This window comes from Cyprinodon variegatus, unplaced genomic scaffold (assembly GCF_000732505.1).
Source record: "Cyprinodon variegatus isolate N-32 unplaced genomic scaffold, C_variegatus-1.0 Scaffold484, whole genome shotgun sequence".
Lineage (NCBI taxonomy): Eukaryota > Metazoa > Chordata > Actinopteri > Cyprinodontiformes > Cyprinodontidae > Cyprinodon > Cyprinodon variegatus.
The window spans coordinates 168772-192010 of record NW_015150937.1 but is presented as its reverse complement, the minus strand read 5'-3'; the positions used below and the strand labels follow the sequence as shown (position 1 = coordinate 192010).

General features: G+C 39.1%; 1 protein-coding gene across 4 annotated transcripts in view; it reads left to right on the top strand.

Moving 5' to 3' along the window:
• Nucleotides 1-20130, top strand: part of plxna1 (plexin A1) — a 235377-nt gene extending 215247 nt beyond the window's left edge. For 2 of the 4 annotated variants that reach the window (XM_015390057.1, XM_015390056.1), the window contains exons 23-32: nt 3203-3269; nt 8827-8973; nt 9104-9263; nt 9532-9635; nt 10625-10721; nt 12150-12340; nt 16865-17034; nt 17148-17360; nt 17449-17599; nt 18712-20130. In XM_015390057.1, the coding sequence (XP_015245543.1) occupies nt 3203-3269; nt 8827-8973; nt 9104-9263; nt 9532-9635; nt 10625-10721; nt 12150-12340; nt 16865-17034; nt 17148-17360; nt 17449-17599; nt 18712-18807 (1396 nt within the window). In that variant the 3' untranslated portion in view covers nt 18808-20130. Of the gene's footprint in view, nt 1-3202; nt 3270-8826; nt 8974-9103; nt 9264-9531; nt 9636-10624; nt 10734-12149; nt 12341-16864; nt 17035-17147; nt 17361-17448; nt 17600-18711 lie in introns of all 4 variants that reach the window. The other 2 variants (XM_015390054.1, XM_015390053.1) reach the window with 1 other exon arrangement.
• The last annotated feature ends 3109 nt before the right edge of the window (nt 20131-23239 follow it).

The following is a 23239-nucleotide window of genomic DNA, read 5'->3' as shown; positions in this document are numbered from 1 at the left end:
AGTGCAGAAGTTCATCTCCTGCTTTCACAATAGGCTTACACTGATTTCCCTCCAATACTGGCCTACTTTTCACCACTGTGTTTTTTTTCTTTTTATTTTCGTGTCCAGTTATCATGAAATTCTTTGAATTTTAGTGGAAGCTTGGCTAGGAAATGTAATCTTTTTTAAGGCTAAATATTATCAAGGATTAAATGTACAATTCTTGGATGCAGAGATGGGAGATCTGGAGTCAACAAGTCACCTCCATGTTAGGATAATTATTATTGATGTGTGAGTTCATTACACCCTAATATTACCTGCCTGTTCCGTGTAAGAACTGATGTTTTCCCCCGTAGTTTATCTAATTAGGCCAGTTCCTCTGTATATACGGTTACTGTACGTGGCAAAGATTGGGAATGAAAGCAGTGTCTTTGATCTAAAAACAAAGTGTAATATTTTGATAAGGCTGGAGCCATGGATGTCTCCTCATCTGCAAACGTTTATGATGTAATGATGCGATGATGTGGCAGACTGAAGTATAAAATGCTTCTCTACTTGTTGGTCAAAGCCACTTCCTGAGAAGTGAGCCGGTTGGTAACCCTTGTAACCCTAAGCAACTTCTCTGATCTGAGTAAGATTATAATTTCTATCAAAATCTGTTGTCATGTCTCCTGGTTATTTAATACATATACGTTATGAAGTATTATTTAAAGAGTTTGTCCCGAGTGATCTCTTTTCAGGAAAACAAACCAGAGAGAGAAAGCTTCAATGTGTAAACACAGAGCTTTCCTTTAACGTCTATGTCATGGATTTGTTCTGCCCAGCCAATGAACCAGGTGAGCCTAATCTGCACAGGTTAAACATGATTGGACTCACCTGGTTCAGCACTGGCCAGAACAAATACATGACATAGAGATGACTTGTCGAATCCAGAGCCCCCATCTCTGGTGGGATGATTAGATATTGGATAAAAATATAATGAAAAAAAGGATAGAAATGTGTTAAAAACATAGCAGTGGAACCTGTCAGTCACCACTAAATTGATTGACAGGTTGGACAACTCTCCATCATTTCATCCACATCCAAACTGCTAAGAGACAAACAAAGAAGGTACTTTATAAAAGAAGCTCTCCTTTAGGATTTACGTTTATAAATTTGTACTATTTCTGTTCTTCGAAGAAGCATTAGTGTCATTCTGATGCAGAAAGCAGCACTTCTCAACCAATCATCGGCCTTAAAGATTAGTGTATAAACAGGTCTTTCTCCTCTCCATCTGGATTTAACTTTTTTTTAACCTGAGATCTTAGCAGAATTGATAATTTGTATATCCAATAAATAGTCTAATTACCCTCAAGTCTGTTCCTGTCAGAAATGAAAGTTCATAATCTCTGATCTCTGACAAAAATCCTGATCCTAAAGTGTGTCTGAGCTGATCATCTTCCAAACTGCCAAATAATCTGGACATTAATTGATGCTTTTCCATCAATTCAACAGTATACACATTTTTTGTTTCAAATGTAAAACCTGTTTCTAAATGCAATGCTTTAAGGTTTTCTGAGTTTTGAAGACCTAACTGCCTGATTAATAAATGTGAGAAGAGGTAACATTTTGTCATGCACTGTATTAAATACACTAACATTTACATGCCTTAATATTCTGACTTCTAGATTAATAATAACCCGTAGTTTTACGTCTTTTGCATCTCCTTTTTGCACCGTCTTTGAGATTGGTCCATTTATTGCAACTCTGCTCGCTCTACATGAATACAAGTCCTGAGTCGGTAACCCTGGGTTGACTCGCTGACCTACATCAGAGGGTTGTTTACCCTATTTTCTAAAAGAAGAAAACCTGGATATGTTTAAGCGGCTTTCGTGCTTACAAACTTAAAAACAACAGAGTCACTAAATACAATCCCTTTAATTGCTTTTTTCCTTTAGCGGAGGCTTCTGTTTAGAAGGAAACCAGCAGATGTTCCCCTCATAGTGTCGCAAATTCACCATTAACAACAGAGCTGATTGAATTATACTAATTGTTGTTTTTATAAGTGGGTTTGCTTGAAGCTAAAGAAAAGCAAGATGGATCTTAAACAGTGAATCAAGTGCTGGAATTTGTTTAACAAAGCGGTCTGGGTTTTAAAGGAGAACAGAGGTTAACAGCAATAGGACTGATGATGTCCTGTTTTATCGGATCAAAGTGGTATTCTGCAGTAACAGATTGGGGCTACATGCACATGTTAAAAAACAGGCTTCATGTAAGTTGTTTTTCCATTGGCTTACTGTAAGAATTAAGACACTATTTAAGAGAAATAGAACCATGTGGTTCAGGACTGTTGGGTTATGAGCATCTTTTAGCCTGTACAGCCGTAGGGGAAACCCCTGTCCTGACATTTACTGATACCCTCCACAATAATGGTGAACCACAGAAGATCTGTGCTAAAGAAGTCTGCTGATTTAGGCCTATATTTGGAAAACTGAATGGAAGAACTGGAGGAAAAGGTGGAGCAACAGTAGGGATAGATGCAGTTTTAAGAGGATTTAAAAGCTGCCACTCTTACAATCCTTGTGTGAAATCAGTTTCTAACCTGGCACAAAATGAAAGGTATTTTGCCTTTATTTAACACTCCATTGTCTGCTATAATCATCATGGTTTTATTGTCTTGATTGGCTAAAAAAAACTGTCTGGATTTGAAATGAATGCAGAATCTATGACGCCTTATTAAGAGGCTGAGGCTCCAGAGCCACGATGATGAGCAGAAGGTCACTGTTAGAGCAACCAGAGCTGCCTGAACGCCTCAGCAGAGCTGCATGCTGACCCCTCTGTGCAGCTCTGCATTGAAGTAACTCATGCAAAAGGAGGCCTGAACGGGTATTTACAGTGAATGGATTAGTTTTACAATAGCCTGACATTTCTGCATTCTTTAGGTAAAGCCTAAGTTTCTAGGAAAACAAAAGTTTGGGGTTTAACCAACTGTAAGTTACGGGGATAACAGAAATAAACACTACAAACACATCATTCTATGTATAACAGGTCTATGATAAATGTTTTACCTTTTGAAATGAATTATTGTAAAATATCACCTCCTGAAAGACTTTCTAATTTACTGAAAACCACCAGTATGAGCTGAAGACGTGTGCAAAAGTCTAAAAGCGTTGTTTGTCTTATTTCCTTTGCATTATTCTGCTCACACTCCAACCGATCATAACCTTGTTTCCTTCTCTTCCAGGACGGAGTCTGTAGCTGAGAAGATGCTCACCAACTGGTTCACCTTCCTGCTGTACAAGTTCCTCAAGGTAAAACTATCATGAGGATGCACACACTCAGAGCTGGTGGAGCAGTAGCAGCTCCTGCACGCACTAACACACATGCACAGTGCAGTACTGAATAAGACAGCAAAAATACAGCTTTGCCGTTTTTATTGAAAAGCTTGTCTCTTTACTCATGGAATCGGCAGGTACTGAAGCCCTTATTCAGATACAGGCTGTGATGATGGGATCACTGTAACTCTATGTTCTCTCTCAGGACTTAAAATCATCTCTTTTTTTGTCTTTTCTGTAAATCTGATTTCTTTTGAGATGGAGTCACTTAATTCTGCTAAATTCATGTCGCTTTTCATGCCCTGCCTCCATTCAGCTGCTTCTGGAGCTAATCAGTTAGCAGTGGGGCTTAAACACCCTGTCAGGACAGCCAGCCTGCTGGACAGCAAGCCGGCCAGGCCCCGAGGGGGTCCCAGTTAGCATCTGTGTATGAGAGTGTGTCAGCTTTGGATCTCGCGTGCATGCGTGTGTGATTTGGCTTCAAATGCGAGAATGGACAGCCGGAGCGGAGTTCAGTGGAAGGAGAGTGGGTTATGAGAGAAGCTGTTCGGGATTTATTCAACAGCTGTGTTTATGAACTTTAGACCGTCCCAAAATGACGGAGAGAAAAAAGGTGGGAAAATTGTTTTGAGAAAGTAAAGGAAGGCTGGAAATTATTGGGGAAAGGTTTTAGAAGCTGTTAAGAAATAATAGAAACACACGGGAGGTGGAGGACGGAAATTGGAATGGAGAAAACACGACAGCTTTTATCCAACCTTTGCAACTTGGCTTTCTCCTGAGTTTTCAAGGGTCAAAGAAGAGAAAGGCCCAGAACAATTTCAAGATTCAGTCAGGTGTGAACAGAGATGGGTAAAGGTCAAGTAGTGTTTCAGAGGGGCAGACGAGATGGAGCTTTTATCTACAAAAGGGAAGCTGGAGAAGAAGAAAAAAAGAAATCTTCCTTCCATTACCCGGTTCTTAAAGTTCACCTGTCCTCTTTTCCCTGGCCTGTATGGGAGGGTCGGCAACCTCATGTCCTTCCTCTATTTCTCAACCTGATATTTCTGCTTGTTGCTTTTGGTAAAATAACAGATGATAACATAAAATTGGTTTTGTTTTCTTATAAAGAGAAAACATCCCAACAATGCAGAGGAAGCGGTAAAGCCAGAGCAGAGTCAGAGCTGTCCATGTTCTCTGGCACCGTTTGAAGGAGACAGAAGGGCTGAGATTTGTTTGCTGTTAGGAAGAGAGGACGTCTGCCGGTGTGCTGTGTTTCCACCGTAGGAGGCAAGCAGAGCTGGATGATCCCACAGAGTTCAGCTTCCAGCTCGCCAACATGGCCGACTCCTGTTAATGGAGGAGCCTGCCTAGTTGGACAATGCAGAGCATAGAATGGAGAAACTGGGCCTGCAGTCGTTTTCAATCGTCTTTTCTGCAGATTTGTTTTTTGGATTGTTTTACTTGATGTCTCTACATTGACATATTAATAGACTTCTCAAATTATCTGTCACATTAAATATCACCAAAGATATTACTGGCATAAAGCATCTCAATGTATGGCTTTTATCTAATAAGCCAATTACTACAATAGAATCTGCAGTATTATTGTGTATAATGATATTTCATACATGTTTGTCATACCAGTCCCTTCATCATTCTGTGCATTACTTATTTACTGTTTTGCTATTTTAGGTGATTCATTTTAACCTGACATAACAGGATTAAGACTGTGTAGAATTCAAACTGAACTGCACCTATTCGCAAAAGGGAAGGACATTTAGTACAGTTCTTCGAGTGTATTAGGTACCTGCCTCCCATGTCGAGTTGTTAGCCAATCACGGCAGCAGTAGCAGCTTCATTTGTTTCCCAACTAGCGGAGGTAACTGATAAATCAAACACTTATGCGTATCTCTCCAATCCACTAAGTCAAAGATGGTTTGTTCTCTATCACATAAACACACAAAGAACCTCAATATACAATTGGCCAACTAATCTAACAGTGGAGGGAAGCCTGAGTACCTGGAGAGAACTCCTACATAACACTCCACAGTGAAGATCATATGCATGTTAAACATTTCTGAAACCTCTTCACAATAATTCTCTTTTCCTTTGTTGATTTTTCACAAAAGACCAATAAAATACTTTGGGGTTTATAGTTGTAGCATGACAGACTGACATTTATGAAAATGACTGCCTTTGCAAAGGCTCTCTAGGGACAATTGCCTCGAGGCATATAACTCCATTTGTTGTAATGACTTCTGGTTTGAAAATTGATTTCGACTGATAATCATACAAAGAAGATCTGTAAATAGGTTAATATGTCTCTATGTAGGTAGCTTCATTTGACTTTAATTGATTTTAGTGATCATTTCCACCAAGAATGATGTGTTTAATATGATCTAACCTCTAAACATCCCAGTGTCTGTTATTTTAGACAAAAGAAGTTGAACTGATTGGTGTGTTTTTTTTTTCCAGGGTGTCTGTAGATTTTAAATGAAGCTGTATGTTAGAATAAAATGGATGCCTGAAGTGGTTATAATCCTGCCTCACTCACTGTGTACCATTATTATATATGATATAAAGATAGCCAACGTTGCAAGAAATAGTTACTGACTTTAAGAAGTTGTGTAGCAGGCAGTTCTTACCCGGCAGGGTCAGCTAAACAGCTGGATGAAAAGGAGGGAAACTGAGCAGAGGGAGAAGGAGAGACAGACAGGGGTCCCCAACATCCCAGCGCTTGTTGCCTGGCTGACACGTCTCACACAGCAAAGTGCTTCTCCAAGCGCTTTCCAGCCCTCAGTCATTAACCTTCTATTAACTCCTCCATCAATTGCCACTCAGTCTCACTCGCACTTTCTTTGATTCTTTTCCTCCTCCCTACTCATTCATTCCCTCCCTCACACACAAATAGAGATTTTCACTGCATGTTTTTTTCCCTGAGAGAGGAGACTCGGGGGAGAGTTGTTCTGTCTGTTCTGTGCACTTTGCCAACACAGGCCATGGCCTTGTCCTCTCCTCACTGCCTCTGCTTCACTCAGAGAAGATTAAAAATACAATTAGTTGATCACTCAGCAAAATGATTTGTCAGTGTTTCTGCCAGGTTTTTAAAAAGTGGCATTCATCATTTTTATATCAATAGGATGCTGTAGGAGTACTATTCATTGCATAATATATTGTTGCACACTAATCTACTCAGACTATGCAAAATGTTGCACTTCCTTCAGCTGCAGTGGCTCTGCAACTTAGGCCCCGTCCACACGAAGTCAAAACGAACACGAAACGCTGATATTTTCCAAAACGTTTGCCATATTCCAGAAGAAGAAGATTCTGTTGTAAGCCTGACAGCAGGGTGAGTAGCATTAGCAGCAACGGCGCCATTGTTGTTGTGATACTGGTCGCGCATGCGTGTTTAGAGGCGACGCTATGACGCATGCGTGTAAAAAAAATATGCGGTTAGAGCGTAAAGATGGAAACGCGAAAACGGCGTTTCGAAATCTTCCCACTCTGAAGGCTGAATAAAAAAAAGATCGTTTACAGACCCCCGAAACGCCGGCTTCGTGTGGATGAGAGGCTGGTTTGGTGAAAAATTTGTGCGTTTAGGCCAGGGTTCGTCATCGTGTGGACGGGGCCACAGTTTGGCCACATTTTGATAACCCAGTTTATTATNGTTTACAGACCCCCGAAACGCCGGCTTCGTGTGGATGAGAGGCTGGTTTGGTGAAAAATTTGTGCGTTTAGGCCAGGGTTCGTCTTCGTGTGGACAGACCTTAAGCCCCTCCTCTCACTACAGCCGCTCATCAGACCAAAACAATAAGCAGCTGTTGGTTTAAACGCTGCTAACATGTAGAGTACAACCAAACAATGTAATATATATATATATATATATATATATATATATATATATATATATATATATATATATTTTTTATTTTTTTTTTTTTTTTTATTATTATAATATTTTGAGACCCTCTTTAGGCGATCAGGCAAATAGTATAACATTGTTAGAAGGTACCTTCCTTAAAAGGCAAAATTAAAAAAGGAATTTAATGACAAACCATGCCACATGCTAGTTGCGTTAATGCTGCAGGTTGACGCTACAACACTGATGTTTGAGACCAACTTAAAAAGCTCTTGTATCTACAAAGGTGGAGTGATAAATCAGTGACAACATGAGCTAATATTAACTGTTTAAATATAGCTTAACTGAGTGATGCAGCCACTTCTGTCTTATTTGACTCTAGTAAGAACAATTAACGCAGTAAATTGTCAATTAGGGTCAGTCGCCTGCTAAAAATTGTAGGAAGTAAACACAGCAGTTTTAGTTGATGTTCATGGTGTAGATGTACTCCTGTATGGGGGACTGTTGGCCTAGTGGTTAGAGCAGTGCGCTTGTGCTCTGAGAAGGTTGCAAAAACCCAGTTCGACCCCCACAGCTTGAACTCTGGGTTCCTGAGCAAAGACCCTTAACTCCCGATTGCTTCCCGGGCACCGCACAATGGCAGCCCACTGCTCCCCAACGGGATGGGTTAAATGCAGAGGTACATCAGAGAACATCAGAGGCTAATGTGGCTAGCAACAGTGCTAAAAATAAAAAATGTTTGAGCAGAACAGAGTTGTAAACTAAAGCAGAAAAAAGGTTAGGAACCTGCAGCAACCTGGTGGTGTTGTTGATTGCCAACTAGAATATCATGGAAAATTAATAGAAATACAGACATTTGACAAGGCTGTTGCTAAATAGGCTAAATCTGCATGGAATATATCTATGCAGATCCATGTTTGTTTAAAAGGCTGATTTATTTCTGTCCCTCAATACACACATTTAATTGGGTAAACAGTAGTTTGGCAGCCAAATGGAAACATACAGGACACTAAAGACAAGCAGCTCAAATTAAATACAAAAAAAGTCATATCGCTGTTGACTTTTACTTATATTGGAAACTTGGATTGAAACGCGTAAAGAAACGTCTTTATAACCCTCAGCTGAGAAACTTAGATTTTCACTTAAATGTTGTCTGCAAGTTGAGGAATACAATCACCAAAAAACATCAAAACCAAACCAACACTCCCTGACAAGGCTGAATTAGGCTGTTTATATGTTAGTTGTGTGTTGTTGTCGTTTTTTAATCCCTGTAATTACTGGTTTGATTTGTTTTCATTAGAGTAGCTGAAATTGCATGTCAGGTTTTTCTTTCTATTTCAATAATACAAGTAGAACTAAATGATTGTACAAGTAAATCAAAGGTTTATACTTTAACAAGGTTTAACATATATTTATACTAAGTGTGGTTTTGCATTAATGAACAGGGAGGTAATCATTTATACTATTAAATCAGATATGTTACTAAAATAAGGGCTGAATTTTCCATATTTAGGTTTTCCCCTGATTGTGCAAATTAAAGTATTGTCATAATCATGATTTGTTTTGCATACAACAAGAATAAATTCTTCACTTTTAGAAAATGTTGACACTGATAATAGTTTTTTGAAGTTTAATCATTGCGATAGGCCCCAATCATGTAGAGGTTACATTTGGTTCTTTGTTTCCTTTCCTCAGGAATGTGCTGGTGAGCCTCTCTTCATGCTGTACTGCGCCATGAAGCAGCAAATGGAAAAAGGTCCCATAGATGCAATCACAGGAGAAGCCCGCTATTCTCTAAGCGAGGATAAACTCATCAGACAACAAATTGACTACAAAACTTTGGTCAGTGGATGCGGCTTTTTATCCTGATGCAGATACATTTGCACTAGTCTTAACAACTGTTTTTTTAATCCATTCCTGCTCTTTTCACTTCCTGGTTTACATATAATCCCTCCTCTCTTTTTCCTTTTAGACGCTGCACTGTGTGAATCCAGAGAACGAAAATGCCCCCGAAGTCACAGTTAAGACCCTTAACTGTGACACAGTGACTCAGGTGAAGGAAAAACTGCTGGACGCTGTGTACAAGGGGACCCCCTACTCCCAGAGACCAAAAGCCTCAGATATGGATCTTGGTGAGGACTTCGGTGGAGTAAAATGTTGCAAAACACTTCAAGTTAACACGCTTGACAAAGATGTGCAGCAGGGGAGGTAGAGAGGGAATCATTATTTGAAGGGCTCTCTGAAGCCAGAGGGTTCCCTTTAGAAAAGGAGAATTAATCTGAAAGGATAAATATTAAACATCCTGTGCAGGGTTGCTACTGTTTGTAAGTGGTAACTTGTTGCAAACATGGCCTCGCCCATGTGTTTGATTCCTTGGATGCGTTTTCTGGTGTCTGACAGAGTGGCGGCAGGGCAGGATGGCGCGGATCATCCTTCAGGACGAGGACGTCACCACAAAGATCGATAACGACTGGAAGAGACTCAACACTCTAGCTCACTACCAGGTACCCAGCTGGATATATTCACCACAGTTAGAGCTGCTTCTTCTGTATATATTGTCTGGTTTCTCATTAGGTCTTACCTTTCATACTCAAAGTAACTAATAACTGAATGATGTGTTTAATCTAAAAGAAATAGTTAGTGTATTTCAGATGCAGTAGAGTTCAAAAGACTTGGAACATTCCTAATTTATTTATAGATTTCTACCCTAAATCACACTTTATTTATGGTCTTTTTAATTGCATTTTCCTTTAAACCTAAAGAAAAAAATGTTTTAAGTTTGCAAATAAACAGCGACAAAAACATATTTGGACATATTTATTTAAGCTTAAATCCTAGTTTTATAATTTACAGAAGGGTTCAATGATAAATCAGTATTATGATCAAAATTATTTTATTTAGAACAGACCTCCTGCAACAATAATTTATCTTTGGACTGTTTAGACAAACTTCAGATAGAAAAAAACAGAATAGGAACTAATAAGTTTACTGATTGCTTACATTTATTTGTGTAAAATGTGACCCTTTTCTAAAACGGGACACTGTACTGGGATTCTGTATATGCATGTTTAATTAATAACTTCTTCCTGTTAGTTTTTGTTCCACCAGAGAGGAAGAAGTATAGTAGTCGCCTTTGTTCAGCCAGCTGACCGGCAGTGCAGGACAAAAGGTGGAAAATGGACAGTGCTGCTGTTTACTTTTTGTCTGGTTTCTCATTAGGTCTTATCTTTCGTAGTCAAAGTGAACACCAAATATTTACTAGTTGCTTATTTTTATTTCCTCCGTTTGTTCAGTTTTCTATTATGGCCAAAAAAATGAGAGAAAAATCAGGAAAAAGTAGCAGAACCAAAATCAGGTCAGGATGGTGATCGATTAAAGCCCCTTAAATCTGGCAAAACAAATACCAGCAAACATTTTGGGTGGCTAAAAGCAGCGTGGTGAAATGATTGGTGGACTTTCTGCTGTAAAACTAATCTTAGAAATCCTGTTGCAGGTGACGGATGGCTCAGTGATCGCCCTGGTGCCCAAACAGAACTCGGCCTACAACATCTCCAACTCCTCCACGTTCACCAAGTCCCTCAGCAGATATGGTACGAGAGAAGGTGTGTGTGTGTGTTCTGTGTGTATGTGTGTGTGTGTGTGTATAGGGGATGGGCGGGGCAACTTGTCAACATTGTCAACTTGTCACTGTCGTTTGTGTAAACTGTGTTGTACGTTTAAACTGCACCTCTACCTACGAGATGATGTTTGTTTCCTTTGGTGGAGCCTTCTAGACAAATATTGGTTGTCAAAAAAGCTCAACAGAAAATGTTTTGCATATATTGTTTTAGATGAAATTGTGCAAATAGAAGAAGCTTTTTTCACGATTTTGCAGAAGTGCATTTTATTTCACCTGTTTAACTAGTTTGTTCTAATATAACCTTTCTGAAAGGTTGCTGTAAATATCTACTCACACAAACCCCGTCACCTTTCCTCTGCACATCCACGGTCCACATGCTGACATTTCCAACCTCTCAATCCTTTCCTGCTTTGTCACACAAGTGACAGGCATTCAAAGTGAAGGCATAATGCTCTGTCACAAATATGGGATCTCTGTGCCATAAATAGAAGAGGGGTGGAGAATGACAGACATTTTTATTCAGGACTGAAAGAGTGACACAGCTGTCACCTTTCAAAAAGCTTTTAACTTCCCAGGAAGGGTTTCTGTTTGCAGCTTCCTCAGGCCTTTTATTTATTTTATTCTCCTCCTGTTGAAATCTGTGCCTAAATCAGGACTGTACCTGATTACAAAGCAGAGACGTGTACGCTCATAGAATTAAACAATATAAGGTCATGTACCTTCACATAATGTCACTTTACAGCCACAGTTGTAGCTTTTCTGCAGTGATATTAAGTGGTGTTTTTGACATGGAAGGAGAAGGATAAAAAGATTATTTGTGCACTTCGTAACAACAGTATGCAAAGTTTGACAGGACGACGCCATGTAGAAAACAAATCAAATAGATAATATATCATCTTATGAGATGAAAATTGAGTTTTGTGCCCTTAATACAAAACTTACAAGACTTGAAAACTGAATAAACTTGAGCTGTTTTGCTAAGTTTAGCTGCTATGTGTGCAAAGCTGATGGAGCCATTTCCTCAAACACTTGAAGCTGTCATTGTCAGGGAAAGGCAGCTCGTCAAAGCATAGGCATAGGGGGGGCTGAATACAAATTAACACCAAAAGCGAAGATTTAAATCCACTTCTTAATTATGCACATATTTGTGTTGGATCGTAACGTGTGATCCCAATGTATTGCATTGCAGTTTATTGTAAAGTGACAACATGTGAAAAAGGTCATTTAGGTCAGTAATTAGGATTCTTACCCTCTCCTGCAGAGGGCGCTGTTTTCTACACATTATCTTATGAGATACACAAGCTTTCCTTTATGAGCTTAATTCTTAACAAATCCTTTCTCTCCTCTTCCCTCCTGTATCCTGCTGCGCCTTAACCCGGCCTTTATCAACCGTCTCCAGAGAGCATGCTGAGGACAGCCAGCAGCCCAGACAGCTTGCGCTCCCGAACACCCATGATCACCCCTGATCTGGAGAGCGGCACCAAGCTGTGGCATCTAGTAAAGAACCACGACCACTCAGACCAAAGGGAGGGGGACCGGGGGAGCAAGATGGTCTCAGAGATCTACCTGACCAGACTGCTCGCCACTAAGGTAACAAGAAACACATCCTCCCCCTTCGACACGAACCATGTCATGTAGTCCGCTTAAAACCTGCAGTCTCTGTTGACCTTTGTTTGCCAGTGGTCTCAAAGCTCATTAACATTTTTCATAACCTTTTCCACAAAGACACATATGTACGGTCTTAATTAGGAGGTTGACCTTTGACTATTGAGTTGTTAGCTTTGCTGTTCTGGGCCCTCTGTTGGCGGCCCCTGGGCTTTTAGATTCAGGTCTGCACCATCACTTTTCGCCACACCGCACCATATACACCCCCACACAGAATGAGAACCTTTAGTTTTTACTCTGCCTGTGATTCTCTGGTTTAGTGTGACCTTATTTGTAAAAGACGAATCCCAGGATCTGTTTTATATTCTAGGATATTTGACAGCTGTTAGCTGTAAAAACATCATAATCACAAGATCAGATAGATTAATGAGTACAGACTTTTATCAACGGTGTTTAATGAGCAGCGGTTCTTAAAGAAAACCTGAGGATCTGCTTTCCAACTGGGTTTATAGGCAACAAATGAAACAGTTGTGGAAAAACAACAAAAAGCAAAACTTTGCATTAAGGGGAAGGCTGAGGTAGAGAGAGACGCCATAATTTTACGACTGAGTCTGCGTTCCATTACAAAAAATCAGACTAACATGATCTCGGAGGCGATAGCTTTCCAGTTTCCATCTTATGGTTGCTTACATTCTCAGTTATTTTGTATTTTGCTGCTGTTACAATCATGACCATCACAAAAAAATGTTCTATTTGGTAATCTATGCATATAAACGACATTAAAACCCAAACTTAGGGTGTATTTATTTATACCTGCCACATTTGGCTCACTTTGGACAAACCAGTTTGTTCCCTTGCTTGGTTCGGACCATGAACCGCTCTTTGAGGAGGTCTTAGTTCACTGTAAATGGACTCTGGCTTCAGGTTTGAATACACACCAACCTCATTCCAACCTAAATGCAAAAAAGGGTATGGGTTTTTGGACTTAGCAAGCCACCGTAGTATCTTAATCATACTCGTTCTGTTACTTAGCTTACTTCCTTTGTTTGTAGGAACATTCTCCGACAATTGAAAAAATAAAAAAGTTACACAATCTGCAACTTTAGAGGAGCTCAATGATTCTGTAGCTAAAATAACAGTTTGAATATGCAAACCAGAGACGCTGCATGCAGGACTCATGTAGTTTCCTGGTCAGCGCTCTAGCCTGGTCATTTCTGATCAATTGCAGCTTTACTGTGAGTTAAGGTTCACTTGGAAAAAGTACAAATTGAAAAACAAACCTGACAAAATAAAACAAATAAGGTATGCTTTTTTTACGGACCAAACAAGCAGACTAGAGCGCTTTTCTGGTGTGAATACACCCTAAACCCTGAAGAGAAGTTTGTGTAAGACAGACTGAATCATCATGAACTGCTAAACACAATTAAAGTGAGGAGTTTTTCTACTGTTGATTAAATGAATCGCTCCGTCTCGTAATGCTTACTTTCTAGTCAGTTGAAATGTTCCTCTTGAGTTCATAAATTCCAACCTCTGAGAACAAATGGAATGCAGCATGTATTTAATCAAGCTCTTAAAACTTGCTACAAATATATATCTCTTCCTGATTTCTCTATTAGAGCTATAACAGAATAATTAAATCTATTTTTTGTGGAAATTGACTTAGCTTATCCTGCCTTTTTCTTTCCACTCAAAAGGTTTTTACACTAGAGCTGCATTCTTCAAGCCACGCTTAGGAATGTGGGGAATACTCCAACATGAAAAATGTATGAACAAACAGTATCTTACCTGCAGCAGATAGCAGTAAGCATGAACTCCCTTTTTAAGTTTCAGCTCCCGAGAGCAGAGCTGTTGTAGGAGTTGGAGAACGTATTTTATTCTCTGCTGTACTCTGAACTGAATAACAGCCTTCCTGCTCCACTGACTGCATACACGACCTCTGAAGTGCGTTATCAACTCTGGATGTCTTCGCTGAAACAAATAAACCTGCTTAAAAGTGACACATCTTGATCAGAGCTTCTATGCCATCTGAGAAGTGCGGAAGTGAGTTTATGTGGTTTAGAGTGGAAATAATTAAACAGAAAAAGGAACGAATCTTTTCCCTTTCAGACTTTATTACAATTCTCACGCTCTACAGCAGAGTCATCAACAGGGCGTCCACAGAGGTACTGCATGGGGGTTGTGAAAGTTTTGGTTTATTAGACTTTTTTTTAATATTCCCCCTGCAATTTGTTTCACTAATTGAAATTTCCTTAAATCCACATTAACATGAATTCAACACACTTTAGTAAACAGATAAATGGAGGCAGGAGATGTCTTTCAGTCATCAATGCACACATTCAATGACACACAGGAGCTCTTTAAAGCTGGGCACCGTTTCATTCACAACACCTGTCCCATCAACAAGGAACCAGAATCAGAAATACTTTAATAATCCCAGGAAGAAATTACTTTAATTACATTACTCTATCTGTAATAGAGTGACTATAGGGTAGGATGTAACTCACTTTCATACAATATATATAATTAGGGGGTCCCCGCTCCATCTCGCCATTAGTTTGGGGGTCCTTGGCCCTGAAAACGTTGAAGACCCCTGCTCTAAAGGAATTAGTGTTTTAAAAAACAAATTGGTGTGATCAAATAAGTTGTTTCCTAGATACAGTCTGTGGCAAAAGCAAAGTTATTGAGTAAGGAGTTTGAGCTTCGGACAGAAACCACAGATAAGTGCAGACTATTTAAAATAATAAAATAATAATCATTTTGCTGCTTTTTGTGTTCTGTTGTCCCTTAGAGATTACGGCTTTAATTTATATGGAAATCAGATGCTAGACAAAACATAAAAAATACAGTTTTATTATACTTTTTATAAACAAAACAACAGCTATTGGGACAAACCGTATCTCCCTGCTCAGTGATTTGAGCTTAGATTGTTTAAGATTTTAGAAAAATCTAAAAATCTGAGCCAACAAATTCGTTGGAACTTTTTTTTTTTTTTTGGGTACCTTTAGTCCAACATGTGGGTTTGAAAAATTATTCTTAGTGGCAGAATCGTTTAACGACTTCCTAAATATTCATATAGCATCACAAATATTAGTCACAGTAAATAGAAAACTGGCATTGATAAATTAATTTAAAGCAGGAAGAACTTTTCTTGCTTGAGCAGTTTAAGATTGAACAAACTTGTTCTCCAATCAGGTTGATCTAAAATCAACTCTAAGGATTTGTTTCTGATTGTCTAATAAAGATAAGTGAATGCTGTCTGCTTTGAGTAAGATACTGATTACTCTTAACTAACCCATTTAGTTATGCTTAAAGAGAAATAACATCATTCTTTGTTTTTTTTTTCTAATTAAGGAAAACCCAATTAGCTTTTGTACTTAAATAAAATTCTGCTTAAACTTAACTCTTGGAGCCGTGAGAGAAGTAAAAATTAAATAACTTCAATGTTGAGGTCTTGTATGATCATTTTTCCCTAATCCTGACAGATTTCTGCTGGTCTCTGCTCCCCTAACAGTTGATAAAAAAAACTGCATAAAAATATAAAATGCACAAACAGAATTCAAGCAATGAAAGCAGTGACAAGATCTGCTCATTAGCCTCAGATATCCCTTGTTTCAGCTCCAGGTAAAAACTGCATGGTTAGCTGCAGCAATAAACCCTCAATGAGGAAAAGATTAACATGCAGGCCAGAGGAAGACAATAGGGGGAAAGAACATGCCGCGCTGCAGTGAGCCTCTGCACATTGCATCCCCTACAGCATTGTGTGTTTAGGAAGCAGATTTGTTCATGTTAGAGAGGACAAAACTGCAACTTGAATTTTTCGGCTGGTTTAAATAAAGTTTTGCAGAAGGTGGTCTGGCTGCTTGAAGGGAGGGCTTATGGGAAATCTAAAATCATTTTAACTTCAGAGAACTTTGTAAGGATTCTTAACCCTCCTGAGGTTATGTTATGAGGTTAGAAAAAAAACATGGTAGAGGAGCCTTAGGCTGAACTCCCATTGAGCCTCTTCCTAGATACAGTAAAGACTACTGAGCACTCTGCATCATCACTAACTCCCAGGAAACTGGAGCACTGAAAGCAAAGCACTGTCATTCTGAAAACCCTTCTGCTGACGGGTTTCGCCTGCAGCTAGATGGTGCAAGCACATCCAGCTGCAACACAACTGGTTAAACTGGGGTGCTTGTTTTGGAATATAATGACTTATTAATTCTTTAAGTCATTTAATTAAATATAACCACATAGACCCACTTAGACGAACTCTCCCGTCTGGGAATTTTATATAAAAATTTGCTGTATTGTGTGCACATTTAAATAAGGGTTTTCAATGTTAAGAGGAAGTTAGGGAAAAAAGTAGATCATGGAAAAATATATTTTTACTCTTTATTCCCGTTTGCATTGTTAAAAGTTGTACCAATCAGCCATCCAGTGTTTAGCAAGAATTTTAAATGTTTTAAATTCCAAACTTATCCAAATACACTATGTTGTAACCTGCTGTCGGTTCTCTGGTTTCAGGGTACCCTCCAGAAGTTTGTGGATGATTTGTTTGAAACCATCTTCAGCACAGCTCACCGCGGCAGCGCCTTGCCCCTCGCCATTAAATACATGTTTGACTTCCTGGATGAGCAGGCGGACAAACACTCAATAACAGACCCTGACGTACGGCACACCTGGAAGAGCAACTGGTGAGGCAAAACGCTGCAATGTTGACGTGACTTTAACTTCCTCTCCGTCATGCAGCTCTAACGCCTCATTTCTTCTTCCTCTACATCCTGTTTCTTTCTCTCCATCCTTGTAGCCTTCCGCTGAGGTTCTGGGTGAATGTAATAAAGAACCCACAGTTTGTCTTTGACATCCACAAGAACAGCATCACAGATGCCTGCCTGTCTGTGGTGGCTCAGACTTTCATGGACTCGTGTTCAACATCGGAGCACAAACTGGGAAAGGATTCTCCTTCTAACAAGCTGCTGTACGCTAAAGACATCCCCAACTATAAGAACTGGGTTGAAAGGTGGGTCAGTTAGTAGGAATTCATGGTTCTACGTCTGATGATTATATCCAGCGTCTCTGAATGTAAACTCCTGCCACTGTTTGCTCAGGTACTATTCGGACATCTCCAGGATGCCTGCCATCAGTGACCAGGACATGAGTGCCTACCTGGCGGAGCAGTCCCGGCTGCATGCCAACCAGTTTAACAGCATGTCAGCTCTACACGAGATCTACTCCTATATAGTCAAGTACAAAGATGAGGTCAGAGCTCATGGTTTCTCTAGAAACCTTTTCTAAGATGATGACATTGGTTGCAATCACATTTCTTTTTCCTCTTTTTCCATCACATCTGTCTTTATAGTAAAATAAATAATTTGATCTCATTAATAAAACATACAGAAATACAAATTGCATCAATCCCATGTTAATTATTGCAAAAAATGGTATCTGAACCCACCTTGGTTCTTAATGCAGCTAAAGTGATTCATTGCTGCATATTCTACATATACCAAGAATTTGCCTATTAAATAATAGTATTATTGTAAATAAATGCTATCAGTAAATGGATAAATCCAAAATCCCAAATGTTAAACACTATCTCACCTTTCAGCACGGTTTGAATACTGGCTGAAAACCTGTAGCGCATACTACTGCCTGATTTTTAGTTTAACCATTATCAGATTATATCAGGCATCACAAAATCTATGTGCAAGTTTCTGTTTAGTTTACAGAAGTGGTATGCATGATGCCAAACGTGGGGGGAATGATTAGATTACTTTAGTTTTTGTTTTGTTTAATAGTTTTTTATAAATCTAGACTGAATGATAATCTCCCATTAATGGCTATTATATGTCTAATTGGCTTGCCATACTTGACTGATCCTCTCCTGTGCTGCTGTTTATGTTGACCTGAGCTGTTCACTGTGGAATAAAAACAACTTAATGGGTCTCCAACCTACTTGATGTTATAAATATTAGCGAATCATGCATTAATTTGGTATGTTGGTGCTTTTAGGTGCCACCGTTATATTTTTAGTGTCATAGTAGAAAGGAGTAGAGTAGAGATCACCAGTGACAGATCCTTGTGTAACCTGGTTGTAGTCCTCTACAAATCTTGTCTGTGCCGTGAAAGTTTATGTTGTATCTTTTTTGTTTTTAACGGCGTAGATTAGTGTTTTAAAGGCCTTCTTTAACATATGGCTCATCATTAAATAGGGAAAGGATTGGTGATGAGCTGTTTTCCTCCAGGAATCCAGTAGTCTAGCTTTAAAGAATCTAATTCAGATTCATCCTTTGAAAGAATGTGTACATGCTGTGAAAACTAAGGTTGATGTATTTGTAACATGAGCTGAATTCTCCCCTTTCTATTTTCAGATCTTGTCAGCTTTGGAGCGGGACGAGCAGGCGAGGAGACAGAGACTGAGGAGCAAGCTGGAGCAGGTCATCGACACAATGGCCCTGGCCAGCTGAGGACAATCCACCTGCTCCCTCTCCTCACTGCTCTCCTCATCTGTTGCTCTGTCTCCCTCGCTCCTCTCAGACAACAAACAAACAAACAGACAGAAAAAGGTCCAACCCCCAGAAACACGGACTGCTAAAGTACCGCGGCAGTATACTCCAGACTTGGGGTGGGGTTCGGCGGAGATGGGCGGGGCCTGTGTACGCTTACATGTGTATGTTTGTGTTCGTCTGCAGCCCCGGCGCAGCGTCTGGGCTTTTGTCTGTGTGAGAGACTCGGACTCCGGACATTTTTCACACCTGCGTCAAATGGAGAACAAGTCCCCCGATAGCGTGTGATTATCGTGGATGTTGGTGTTTGTGATTTGCCTGAGTTTTGTTTTTCTTTTTCTGGGGGTATTTTAGAAGAAGATGTCCTTATGACACTGATGATGATCAGGAAAAAGCTCAGACACTCCAAACATGGCGTCACCAACAGAGTGGACCAATCTATTAGAGCCAATGGAGACCGGCTCTGAAGGTCATGTGATTCGTCACGCTTTTCTTTTTCTTTTTTTTTTTTTTTTGTATAAATGTAATCAACTGCCCACTCTCTGATCTCTCGCCACTTGTATTACTGCTGAATTTGCACAATTTACAGAAACGTTACAAAGCAAGACTATATAGATATTATATATAGATACAGTTTTTAAAGAAAGATTAGAGAGGAAAACATTTTTGTTGTTTCTTTTTTTTGTTGAATCCGGTACAATTTAAAAACAAAACAGTGAGACATGATTTGATATTTCAAGTACAAAAGAAATGACTCCAAGTAGGCAGAAAATGAATGAAAATCTAAATAAAAAAATTGTACTGTGCCATGTTTTCTTTGAATGTTGTTAAGTGCAAAGACATTTTGTTAGATGGAATGTGATACAGTCTGTTTTTCTTTTTATATGAACATTGCCTAGTGACTGAAAAGAGCTGATTGGGATCATTGTTGAACGTGGAAGTAAATATAGCGGCGGACAAAAACTTCATTAAAATGCTGTTTTGATTCAGACGGTTTTATAAAGCCAAATATGAGGCCATTGTTACTTTGCTGTTAGCTTCTAGCTCCTCAGCTGCTCCTCCAGGATCGAGAAAAGATACCTGATCTTTTTCTTTTAGCGACTCAACAATGAAGTAGCAACATTGCACTACCTAAAACATTTAGCTGTAGTTTCCCCAATGTTTCCACCATGCGGTTGAACTGGTCACTAATGAATAAATGTTTAACTGTTTTCAGTAATGGGAGAAAAAAAAAGTGTATACATAATTAGGATTCATCAGAGTAATAGTTTTCAAGTGTTTATTTCTGTTTATCCCTACTTATGAAAACAAAATGGTTACAGGAAAAACACTTGCGGCTTCTTTTTCAATGTGACACAGAGGCTGTCGGTCCCAATATTTCTATTGCGTTATTAGCTTGCTTTAAAGGCGATTTAAGTTATTCTAGATTGGTAGCGCTGGAGTCTGACATCTTTGTCTCGGCAATTCCCCGTAGATTCTGTGCTGACCTTTGACCTGGGGAGGTCTCTTACTCTCCCCTCCTCCTCCAAACTCCTGGACCTTGATTTCTAAATAAAATAAAAGATTTTCTTTCCTTTGAGAAGACAAGAGGCTTCCTTTTTTCTTTAGATGCCTCTAATGTCGATGAGTCATATGACTCAGGTGTCCTGAAAACATCTGTCTGAAGCACCGACTCTAGTCGCTGTCCAAACCCTAAAATGCACCTTCCCTTATCATCAAGGTTTCTTTTGTTGCGTGTCCACCTTTTCCTACCAGTCTGTTTTTTTTTCTCCTTTCCACTCAGTTTTCCCCCAGCATCCTTGTAGACAGCTCTTATCAATTACCTAATTTCTGCAACAAACTTGCTTTTTTTTTTTTTTAGAGGGGTGGAATAATGCTGTCAGTCTCCCTTATGACCCAGAAGCCCATATGATATCATTCTGTATTAAAAAAAAATTTTTATATGGTTATTAGTATTATTTTTCCGTGAGAAGCGACATGTTTTATTTGCTTTAATCCTTAAGGTCAAAATGCACAGGAATAAACTATTGAAATCTATCACTCTGCATACAGGGATTCTTTTTTAATCTTTTTTTTTTTTTCTTGGTGGTCTGATTTACTGTGATGCAACAATCATGAATCCACAAGTCATCAGTTTATTTTTGCAAAGTTCTTAAAGATTTGTCCAACTAATGAGCACAGCCAAACTCTCTCTGTTTGCAGACTACTGTTAGGAGTTCAGGTAGCATTTAGCTGAGCCCCTTAGAAGCAAAACGAAGTCAAAAAAGCTGTTTTTAGCCTCCAGCTAATATTCTCCAGCATTCCTCAGTGTTAATATCCACATAAAGAAGGCACGAGAAATACATATATAGGGAGCATTCTGCTCACCTCCAACTTCTACATTTAAAAGATGGGTTTCAGTTTTGCCTCCATGCTGAGATGGTGGAAGCAGCTCTGTTGATTAGCCACATCAGACGGAGTAATCCTCCTCTCAGCCTGCAGCTCTTGTTTTAAAACTAGTCTGTTGCCACATGTGGCTTAAGCTTTTTTATATTTCTTTTCCTCCTTAAGAGGATTTTTTTTTTTTTAAGTCTTGGCGTTAGTTTTTGACTTTGTGCTAAGAATTTTTTTTTCTTGCTCGCCGATAAACCAAACTGTGGTCTGTAAAATGTTTTTGTTAATGTTTAATTTGTAAATTGTATACTTTTTTCATAATGAACAAATGTGCTTCTCCATTCATATCCCCTTTTGTTTTTTTGTTTCAAACATGTAAATTGTATATTTTTACGGTACATGGAAGAGAAAAACTTCCTTCAGCTTGCAGGAAGTTGAAGTACTTGACCGAACTCTCGGGTTTTGTTTTTCCTGATCTGAAGGATCGGATTGAAACGGTTCATCGGGTCAGATGAACCTCGGTGTCGTCGTGATGGAAATGTGACTTGCTGCTTTAACTCTTGTTCCTTTTTTTTTTTTTCACCCAACTTTAGGGCTTTCATCATAAATGCTGTCACTGTTCAACCCCAAAATGTCTGAATCAACATGCATATCAACCTTTGTTTATTTTTTATTTTCTTAACTGGAAACTTGTTTGAACTTGATTGTTTACCCTGTGTACTGAAAACAAGCAGGCCTTTCCATGCAATAGTAGAAAATTCACCTCTTTTTGATTTAAATATTGGCTCTTAAGATTACCTGTTAAATGGAATATGTAAAGAATGAAAAACATTTAGAGGAATCTGGTTTGTCCAATATGCGTTCCTTTGCGCAGTCGGCAGCGGGCGTTTTGGATAAGGACATGGCTCTCTGCCAAGGGCGTGGTTCTCTTAGAGGGTGGCAGAGGCTATCCAAGGCAGTCAAAAAACCTACCATATGTTAGTGCGCCCCCCCTGTGTAAGCACAGTATGAAGATATGGCAAAGCGTGGTCGTCAAACAGGACTAAATTTTATATCTGATGAACAGATTTCTATAATACATTTCTAGTCTTTTACGGATTCTGAAGTGCATTAGATCGTAATCTGGCCCAAAACCTAAAATCACATGGATGGGGTGATTATTTCTTACTTTTTTGTACTCCTGTATAAATCACATGGTATAAAGATCTAATATTGTTGAAGCTGAGTGGTGCCGTTTAGGGTCGTATGACTGTCTAAGCACAGGACAGAATAAGCTACTGGAGCACGCTGCTTAGGATCCAGCCGGTAATATTTGAGTCACTTTGAAAATAGTTCAACCTTGCCAGCTGTTTCTCTCTTTTTGATTCAGTCTGTGTCATCCTGGCTGATTGCAGAGGTTGGATTCATTTATCACTTTCATGGTCACTTGCTTTTCTTAAATTGACCTGCTTTGCAAGTTTAAAACATTCTTTCTGCACTTCCTTCTTCATTTCTCGTCTTTTATTGCTCAAAGTGGCCGCTGATAAGCGGTAACTACAACTCCGTAGCTCGAGTGTTTTGTACGGAAGGAGCAAAGTTACAAAAAGCTCCCTGCTTTTCTTTGTTGCTGGATTCGATGCTGTTTTCAGTCACACTTCAAAAACATCAACTGTCTTCAAGTCTATTTACTCTGCACACAGGGATGTTTAATTCCTCACTTTTTGGCTGTTTTCAGCCTTTTTGAATCATTGCTGATTTAAATTACAGTCAGACCTGGTTTCCAGTTTGTTTTCCCACTTTCCTCAGTCTGAATACTTTTTTTTTTTTTTTTTCCCCAGAGTGATTATTTCTTGAAGACACAAATCAAATGAATTTCAGATATTGGCAAGAGAATTTTAATACTTCAAATACTGATACTTTTTTAGAGTTTCAGACTTGAAGCTACTGTCGAGAGTTTGCAGGTTAACACTCATTGTGTAAATATTATGTTATTTCCTATTTTGCAGATTTACTACTTGTAAATAAACACGCATCAAGGAGA